At 44.8% G+C, this 10,023-nt stretch overlaps 1 protein-coding gene across 2 annotated transcripts; it reads left to right on the forward strand.

Annotated features, from left to right (window-relative positions):
• Positions 1 to 538: 538 nt before the first annotated feature.
• LOC310799161 (uncharacterized protein) lies at positions 539 to 5,890 on the forward strand. Of its 2 annotated transcripts, none has more exons than XM_083661728.1 (6): positions 539 to 602; positions 2,171 to 2,286; positions 2,394 to 2,538; positions 2,937 to 3,036; positions 4,164 to 4,292; positions 5,444 to 5,890. In XM_083661728.1, exons 4-6 carry the CDS (start codon positions 2,947 to 2,949, stop codon positions 5,780 to 5,782), a joined length of 558 nt encoding a protein of 185 aa, XP_083517854.1. In that variant the 5' UTR covers positions 539 to 602; positions 2,171 to 2,286; positions 2,394 to 2,538; positions 2,937 to 2,946; the 3' UTR covers positions 5,783 to 5,890. The 2 variants fall into 2 exon arrangements, with proteins under 2 accessions (XP_083517854.1, XP_083517855.1); XM_083661729.1 differs by having other exon boundaries at positions 2,422 to 2,538.
• The last annotated feature ends 4,133 nt before the right edge of the window (positions 5,891 to 10,023 follow it).

Consider the following 10,023-nt stretch of genomic DNA (forward strand, 5'->3'; position numbering starts at 1 on the left):
CCATGCGGCCTGCCTGGTAGAGGATCGTTCTCCCCCGACTATCGATTCCCCTTGGCACGGGGACGTTCGCTTTGGAACCTATCTCTAGAGGCTTAGGTATAATGGAAGGTGGGGGTGCGGCTAATGACAGACGGTTAAACACTGTAGGTTTGGTGACAGTGGAAGAAGGACGTGAACGGGTTGGTGGTGGTGGTGGTGATGGTGGTGGTGCGCAGATTGTGCATGCTGTGGCAGGGTGGGAAGGAGCACCACATAGATCACAGGAAAGAGATGCACGAGCTGCGAATAACCGACAGTACAATTCGAAATCAAGGGCACCCCAGTAAGTGCCCATGTTAAACTGCAGAATGCGGCCGGCGGCTTGGGTAGCGAAGTGAATGTGGTAGGTACACAGCAAAATCCCTAGTGTTAAAAGTGCTGTGTCAAAATTGTTAGACACTTTGGGAGTTATTTTAACAACAGTGGAGTAAAATACTCCCTAGTGTTGGAGTACATTTCCATAGTCAGCTTTTAATTACACTGGGAAGCCCTGCCCACCTTCTGCTACTCTCCACATTGCAGGACCGCCATTTTCTTCCACGCAAAAGCCCAGGAAGACCTCGGTAAGTTCATTCCCTAAACACATTATTTGTCATTTCAACAGAAGCAGCATGTTAGAATAACTTAATGTTGTTGCTCACCATACTTCAGTTGGTTTTGTATCTTAAAATTCCGAATTTCAACGGGCTAACTAACTAGTATGAGTTGTGCAGCTTAAATGTGCACGGGCAGCAAGCTAACGCTAGTGTTAGCTAATTAGCGTCAGCTAACCTTAACACTAACATCAAACTGGACAATATCAGCAAGAGGTAACCTAATGTAAATGTTGTTGGCTGAGTTATTGTATTATTTATGTAACGTCCACTGAGTCCAGTAATGTTATAGGGTGCAAAATGGACCTTTTTTGTCCACCCCGGCCTAGCATTAGGCTACCTGGCTGACTAGCGCTAGCAGCAGTAGTCTTTTACTTTGAAAATTGCTGAGTCGTATTCTACATGTTTCCTCAACGTTATGAGTCAGCAATCACATTATTTCAAGGATTAAAATGATTTTGCATCCAAGGCAGCCTGCCTATAATTATTTTCGTGTCTATATTGTAGCCTAGTGGGGTGACGTAGGGATACACCACTAGTGTGGTCACTGACGTAGCGGGTGGGCTGATCCAGCCGGAGAAGAGTCTGTGATTAGGTGAATAAGAAGCACCTGTTGGCGTTCCGCGGCTGCTGGGCGCTTGTTGTTTGCCTCGACGGAGGACTGGAGTCTCGTATGCACTGCTGGGGTAATCTATACATTCAGGCCAGCGAGGCTGCGACAGGCTGTGTGATATTGCTGCTTTATATTCACCGTCATGACGCTGATGTAACGTTACTGATGTGATAAACTATCAGATTCGTCGGGGAGTCCACTTAAATTGGTGCCTTACTTTGAAAATTGCTCGGGGCAAATCTGACTGTGTCTGTAGTTAACTCCATGTAGCTTGACACTGATCAACGCTAACGTTAGCAGGCTGGTCACAATCAGAGCCAGAACGAGTGGTGTTCAGTCATCCACGATGCTTTGAGACGTAAACACGCAGCTCCCAAGAGGACGTTACACTATTTTAGCTTCTGAATCGTGCTGTGAAAAGTCTATGGAATCACAAGCATTGTCAACGCAGGTAGAGAAACATGATGTGGCACCTTCAGCAAGATTGCATGGTTAAACATGAAGTAGAATTCAACCTTACTGGTCATTTCTGCAAAATAGCTGATACTTTGTCAGCTGTTTGGTGGCTTTAAACAACCTTATTCTCTAATAAAATGAACATAAGTCACCTAAAAGTTGACCAGGGCTGTTCTGTTGAAATGTATGAGCTTGTTATATTGCAAATTAATGCAGTTTTTAACATGAGGAATGTTGTGCTGATCACATTCCTCTCTGCAGGGAGCATGTTGCTTAAAGTGAAACTTGGCGATGAGGTTTTGGCTGCATGCATTACTTAAAATGCAGTAATTTTATTTCTCTTATAGTGTTTGTTTGAGCCTTTTACGGTAATTCCAGTTTCATTGAATATTAGTTAGTAGACTAATGTTGACTCATTAGATATATCAATGACCTTTCTGTTTACACAAGCTTTTGTGCCTGTTTTCAGCATTTGCAAAGTTTGGTGTCCCAGCTGTAACAGAGGGTGTCAAAGTTTTCCACACTTCGGGGACTGAGTTGGATGATGAATATCAACTGGGGTGCTAAACATCAAATATGAAACAGGTTTGTTTCTTTTGCAGTTATTTGTCATGTGAAGCTTATGTTCATTAGATAAGGGGTGGGTTTATGAAGGAACTGTACATAATGTTTTTTTCTCCAATCATGGTTAGCTGTCTCCACGGTATAATCTGTCTCCAGGGTAGCCTCTCCTGAGCGTCCCAGCGATCACCCCTTGATTCGTTGGACTCCCGGATAGTCAACCTTTCAGAGAGCCCTTCCAGAAAACGCCAGAGGCTGGATACAGAAGCCAAGCAAGTAAGTTGACAAACATGCTTGTTTTGTACGGACGGACCCCAGTAAAAATTGCACCATTGTTTTAGCAGCAATATCTCTTTCCAGAAATCATGACCCGGATACTCATGAAACTGCTCACAATGAGGACTGTGGATTATCTTGGGGTCATGATTTCTGGAAAGACACACAAGAGGTTTTGTTTATTTTTTGGTGCTTTGAACACCACAAGCCGAGTACCATCCAGTTCTTGCATTGGAGAGAAGGCAGACATCTCTACGGCCAATATCTCCCAAACTCATACATCTAACACAAAACAATGCATAAATAGCACTACAGATTTCATGAAAAATATGTATTTTGGATTTAAGGGTGAGCTGTCTCTTTAATGAAGTGTCTGTGTTGTCCTTTCACCCTCCAAGGAGCATTTCTATGATGGCGAGAGTGGCGCTGGGTACCTTGCTTGGAGGATTAAAACGATTCAGAGATGCAGGACTAAAGACAGACAAACAGCATTTGGAGGTAACACTGTAATAATAGTAGAAACATGTATGGAACGAAACGGTGATGAGATAATTTACTGAGTTTCTTCTAAAAAGTTGGTCTAATCCAAGTAACTGAAAATAGGGATGCACCGATCAATCAGCACGTGACCGGAAATGGCCGATTTTCAGCTAATCGGCCTCGACCGGTGACCGGCGCCGGTCAGTCCACATACTGTGCGCCGTTCGGCTTTCCCCTTTTTTTGTTTGGTTAATTACCTGCAGCTGCACGATGCACGCATTCACGTGACGTGTGCGCACCCCAAGCAGCCAAAAGGAAACACACGCCAGCATGTCCTCCTCATTGTGGAAATTTTAGTTTGTCACACACGGAGGGGCAGGGTACGTTGCAGAGTCCCGCTCAGCTGGAGTCCACTCCAGTCTGAGCGGCTCGGTTCACCTCACTGGCCCCTCTTCCCTGACCAGCTGCAGTCCACGTCACTGCTGCCTGCTGCAGATCAGCTGCTGCTGCTATCTGTCAGTCACATTGTAACGTGGATACAGGAGAGGACTATTTTTTCGTATTGCTAATAGAACAACGAACATAATAATAAAAGGCATCGGACCAGTGTGCAAGGTTTTCTGTGTGCGATGATTTTTTTTTCGGATGGCGGATAAAAAAAATAAATGGTTAAAGTGACTGTTCTGCCTGTTCTATCGAATTTCACAAAAATGCAATTATCTGAGCTTTCCTTTTCAGACGCTGAAACCATGCTGTATTCAACTGCTAATGCCTACATAACTACTAACTCTACAAACTAACTCTTTTAGACAGAGAAAGCACACATTCTATTAGTTCTTTTGAGATATTTTGTGTTCACAAACTCCTAGCAGAAAATAATCATCGGCTCTTGAAAGATGAGCCAGAATCCTCAAAAAACTCCTTGGCAGAAGCTACCTACAGTAAAAAAAAAACTGTTGGCAGTGAATGTGTTAAAGCTGGATTGAGATATTGTATAAAAAAATAGTGGAAGACCTTCTTGTGATGATATAGAACTGCTACATCTTCTGTATTTTGTAAAAATGCTGCTGACATTGCACATGCACTGAATTTTGTTGAAGGGCCACAGAAATTAATTCAAGTGTTTCAAACTTGTGTTGTTACAGGTTGGGACAGTGACCTCATCAGTTTTACTGCTGTTACACCTGATGATTCCACCCACTGCCCAGGGTCAGAAGAGACCAGGAAAGGTGTCGGCATCCCAAGCAGAGAAACATCTTGTGCTCTTCAAGAAGGTTTGTACTTTTCCCTAATTTATGATAGCCTGGTAAAAAAAAAAACATCCTGATCACGTGACCTCAAATTCTGTTTCGCTTACGTATCAGTCTGGACTTCCAGCCACTCAGTGATTTCAGTGGGAGGGAGTACTTGCCTTGACAGACAACTCCTTCAGCCAATCAGCGTTACCAAATCAAGTCGAACGGCGAAAATGTATTTTCCACTGAGAAACTCCCCTGGTGCACACTCTTGTTGGTTAATTGTTATTGAGTCCATTTCAGCCTTAACTACACTTATGGCTGTGTTTACCCTTACTATTGTTAATGCTCATTGCTTCCAGAAACCATACTGTTTGGCCAGCAGAGACCCTGAGTTGCATTGGAATTTTAGGAAATCTCTGTGTATCCTATATGTGACTATACCTAGAGCGAAACAAGATGTGAGATCACGTGGACATTATGTTAGGATGGTTCTTATAGGAAAGGAGAACTTAAACGAAAGACAATGCTGATTTATTTTGCACATGGTCTCACACATCTGAAAAACGTAAACCATTTTGCAGGCTTTCATTTACTTTTACAGTTATTTAGTTGATTTGAGGTCAAAGTTGATGCCAGTGATTTCATTCATGCACAAATGACAACACAAGCAGCAACTTTAACTCAAATCAACTCAATAACTGTCCAAGAAAATGAATGGCTGCTAAACTGTTTACAGTTTTCAGGTATGTGTGAGATCAGGTTCAAAATAAATCAGCATTTTGTTTTTTTCCATTTAATGTCTGGGCTCTGCGCTAATAACATGCAAACTTAATGAAGATGCAAAGGAATATGCAATCGGCTCGCCACAACATGCATCCCAGACAAATCGCCATACATGTCTCTCTCTCTGACCGCAGCTGCACTGTAGACAGTCCGTCCCCGTCGTGGTGGGACCCAGAAAGCTGGCTACGCTCTGCTGCCTCCCAGGCTGAAGCGTGAGCTTCTGTTACAGCTTTCAACCTGGGAGCCAGTCAGGCCAGTCCACAGCCCTGGCCAAGGAGCAGTGACAGCAAGGTCTGCTGGTTAAGGGGCGCGCTGTCCCTGGTGAGAGACGGCACTCCACGGCATAACACTGATATTACAACCATGTAATTCTAATCGTGTGTTTGTGTTGTTTGTCTTCTCAGACCGGAACAAACATCCAAGAGCATCTTGATGCCATCACTAGTGCTCAACCCTATCTCCTGGCTGTTGGACCTCAGAAGAATGCAATCCGCCAGTTCTTCATCATCCTTGACAAGAATGACACACCTTACAGGTCAACCTCTTCCCTTGCTGCTGTGGATGAACTGTTTGAGGCACATTTTGTCTTTGGCACAACAGACAACACCATGCTCCACAACATGTTCACATTCATCCAGACCACAGTGTACAATGTTGATGTTTGCGAAGTCAAGCAGAGTTCCCGTGTTGCTGAAGTCCGGGCAAGGCTGCTTAGGAATGAAGTGTTCTGTTTGTCATGCTGAGTTAACTAGTTCAAATGCGCTTGTTAGGCATTTCCGGTTAGTTCATGGTTATTTGGATGGAAGAAATCTTTGCCTTCAATGTGTTCAGACTGGATGCGGCCGTGTGACTGTTTGGTACTTTTTCTGGTTTTAGGAAACATTTAAACACCAAACATACAGACTGTTGACCAACAGATTGACACTGATGTTAATTTAAGCAGTGTAGACCTAGATGATCTAGGAGAGGTGGTGACTGCTAATGTAGATGAGACAGCCATAACATCTGGACTGTTGTCAAAGACGAATATTCATTTGTGTGCTCTATTCCATGCACAGGACATAGAGTGTTATGGTTTAATTTGATACTTAAGGCCACTTGTTAATGATTTGAAAGTACTCGCTCAAGAGCGGGACTTCAAATTCCCATGTTTAAACACATGATTTGTGCTACTATTATTCAGGTCACTGTGGAAAATATAGGTTTGCATGGTCTGTTTGGCTTTGTGGAGTCATTTGGGGCTCGATGTTGCTGTCGTTTCTGTCTCCTTGAGAAGCATTGTTTGAAGATGATCCGGAAGTTGTACTAAGAACTATCGATATGCACACACAGCACTGTCAAACTATGCAAACAGATCCTACACTATGTATATTGTGTGAAACACACTTGTCTGTTAAATTCACTTTAGTAATTCCACACAGCCAACAGTTTTTCTGTAGACATAATGCATGCTGTTTTAGAGGGGGTCCCTCCGTTTGAGCTGAAACTTTTTCTGCAGTACATTCAGGGCAACTTCCTAAATGCTGAACAACTGGCTGGTAGAATACATGCTTTTGACTGTTTACAACCAGCAGCCAAACCGTCCACCAAGAGTAAAGTTGTTGGATGGAAGTAATGATTTGGAAATGAATGCCATACAGTCTTGGTGCTTATTGCGCAATATGCCTTTGTTATTTGATTCAGACAGATGATAAGTTGGTATCTTCTACTTTTGCTTTTCAATAAATGAAGACATTGACATAATGAATTGTGTTTGTTTGTTTTTTCACATTACATGCAAATTTTAAAGTATAGTAGTAGATTTAGATATACACTGACAGGAGTTAATTAAAAATCAACACTTGGAATAACTCCCACAAGGAGTAAATACAATAAGAGTTAATTTGTATTCACACTGGTGAGAGTAAGCTTTAAATTAACACTCAGTGTTAACCACTTCTAACATTGATGGAGAGTTAAATTAAGATTAACTCTCGGAGTGAACTAAAAGTAACACTATGGGTGTTAATTACCTCATAGTGTAATATTTTATTAACACTGTTCAGTGTTGTGCAGGGTGATGCAGTGTTAAATTTGGACTCTTTCTAGAGTTGAATTAACTCTGAAATATCAACACTATGTCAAGAGTAACTTTAACACCCTGTGGTGTGGGACCATATGTTATCCGAGCCAGTGTTAAAAATAACTCTTTAAGTGTTGATTTAACACTGCAAATTTTACTGTGTATAGAAACCTACACCTCCAAAGCGTAAGGCCATATCTAATAGAATGGAGAGATAGTCGTCCAGCTCGACTCTCCTAGAGGGATATGCAGCGCATATGACGTCCCGGTAGAGAGAGAAAGCCAGAGCAAATTCGACTGGAGTGAGATCCTTTGATCTGGAGGGAAGTGGCTCACGGAGCTGCACGGGACCTAAGATGGTTTGTAGTTCCCTAGTTTGGCCAGAATTTACAGAAGATGGTTGGATGAGCTGAGCTAAGTCAACGTAATTACCGGAAAGTATCTGTTGGCGTAATATGGCAGAGATGGGAGAGGGGCGGTGAATTGAGGAACCTGGTTGAGTGGGTGGTACTGCTGTGGCTAGAGTGTAATTAGTGGCACAGGGCAAAAACACATTTGGGTAATGGGGAAGGGAGGGGGGGTTGAGGGGGGGGAGGGGAGGGGCGACAAAGGACAGACCAGTTGGGAAAAGAGGAGGGTTGGGCTGATTAGCCGAAGCCGTGTTGGCTGAGACAGTAAAAGTGGGGGTAGTAGCCATGTTGCTGTAATTGGCTGAATGTAGAGAAGATGAAGGGATGAAGGGATGAAGGGATGCTTGTGTACAGGTGGTTTGTGCAGCCTGCGGGGACTGGGATGTAAGGAATGCTGAGATCAGCTGAGAGAGATGGGAGACAGAGGAAGCAGGCACAGGGGGACATACGACCTGTCCCCCTCTAGGGGGAGCTGCAGGCTGCGGCGGCAGGAGATGCTGTGTGACGTCACTCCTGGCGGAGGCGGAAGCCGGCAGCGCTGAGCTTGTTGTTGTTGTCGGAGGCACTGGAGTGGCGTTGGTGCAGGCTAAATATAGCTTAAACAGCGTAGCTTTGTTATCTCCATGGAGGAAAGGGATATTTCTTCCCTTCAGGAAACGTTGGAGTCTGGCGACTGTCCAGTATTGGGAGTTAGACTGCTGTTGTGCGCGAGGAGACCGCTGGGCCTGGGTGGCCTGCGGGCGCGGCCTACGTGTACGGCGTAGTGGGGAGCGGGAGCGGGGACTTCGCTGCCGATGCTGGTGTGGAGGAGAGCCGGGTTGGGGTGGCCTTCGACGAGTGTTACTGCGTCCGTGGCGTTGTTCACTCGGAGCAGCAGCGGGGGAAGCCTCGGGGCTTGGAGAAACCTCATTCCTGAAGCGACGAACGCTGCCGCGTCCGCGGCGTTGTTCGCTCGAAGCAGCAGCGGGGGAAGCCTCGGGGCTTGGAGAAATGTCATGCCGGAAGCGGCGATGCCGCAGAGGAATAGTCACCACCGAGCGCACGACGGTCTCCTGAGATCTTTGGCTGAGATCGGGCCCGGACTGTGACATTGCTGGAGCTGCTTCTGGAGTTTGCTGAACAAAATCCACATTGAAAAGGTCGTCCGAATCGCCGTCGGAGAGTACCGGATTGATCAGCAGCTCGGGATAAAGATCCATGATGGTGAGTAGCCTACTGAACGAACCTGTTAGCTTGTTAGTTGCTATGAACGTTTGAGCGTAGGTGCATGTACTGTCTGTGTCGAGAGATTGAGACAAACAGGGTGTTGGCTGGTTAACCAGGATATAAGTAACGCTGCCATGTAATTAGAGGAGTGGTTAGGAAGTTGAGGGAGTGGTTGAGGCGTGGCCCAGCTCCCGAACTTAAGTTAAACGTTAACTTTCATTTATTGAAAGTTTTACGGGGGGGGGGGGGGGGGGGCACCACAGAACAATTACGCTTAGGGCACCCAAATGGCCAGGATCGGCCCTGGGGTTTAGGTTAGGGTTAGGGTTAGGCATTTAGTTGCAATGGTAGGTTAGGGTTGTTGGCGAGCTCCAAAAACTTGTCGTCGAGGGCTATCGTGTAATCTGAATTTAGGGGCTAGGAAATACATTGTGTCAATGAATGCCCTCACTAAGATAGCTATACTGGCTTACGTGTAAGTGTTTGTTTGTGTGTGTGTGTGTGTGTGTGTGTGTGTGTGTGTGTGTGTGTGTGTGTGTGTGTGTGTGCGCGCGTGCATGTTTGTGTGTGTGTGAGAGTGCGTGCCTGCGGGCACGTGTGTGTGTGCGTGCGTGTTTGTGTGTGTGTGTGTGTGTGCGTGCGTGCGTGTTTGTGTGTGAGTGCGTGTCTGTGTGCGTGCGTGTGTGTGTGTGTGTGTGTGTGTGTGTGTGTGCGTGTGCGCGCGCACGCATGTAATTATGCATAGGATAAATTCTGCCTCTGAATGAAGATCACTGCAATTTACTTTTGACATGAAAACTCAATTTTCAACTGCATGCATTGGTAGACAAATAATGTTTGGCTAGATTGTGAATATAAAGAGACTGAATTTTAGGCGGATAGAAGTCCTTATATAAGTACTTTGAAAATTACTTCTTAGATTTGTATCTTAAAATTTGTATTGCCAGACAGGCTCAACCAAAGTCAGGGGATTTTGCCTCCCAACCTATCAACCATAGATTCTTCTTCATCCAGATGACCCAGTATATATTACTGTACTCTTTCTTTCTCAAGGTATTCCCTCATTTGTCCGGTGGCTTCAGTTGGACATGTGATGTCCTCACAAATGAGGACTTCAATATGAATGATTGTCAGAAGCAGAGGCAGTAGCCTACAGGCTTTATTTGGAGCAGCTGCACTGGAGCTCGACTGCTTTCATCTTCATCACCATTAATTCCCACAGCGTTGTGTTTCCAGAAATAAGGCCATTGATATTGCCAGGTACGTTTGCTTTTTCCTTCTTGATAGATTTGTTAAGTTGGTAGTG

Source organism: Poromitra crassiceps (assembly GCF_964638095.1).
Source record: "Poromitra crassiceps genome assembly, chromosome: 27".
NCBI classification, from domain to species: Eukaryota; Metazoa; Chordata; class Actinopteri; order Beryciformes; family Melamphaidae; genus Poromitra; species Poromitra crassiceps.

Excerpts from the sequence above, each read along its gene's own strand:
- LOC310799161 (XM_083661728.1), top strand. The coding sequence starts at position 2,947 with ATGATGGCGAGAGTGGCGCTGGGTACCTTGCTTGGAGGATTAAAACGA. Across the intron at positions 3,037-4,163 it reads CAGACAAACAGCATTTGGAG|GTTGGGACAGTGACCTCATC; the intron begins GTAACACTGTAA and ends GTGTTGTTACAG. Across the intron at positions 4,293-5,443 it reads ATCTTGTGCTCTTCAAGAAG|ACCGGAACAAACATCCAAGA; the intron begins GTTTGTACTTTT and ends TTGTCTTCTCAG.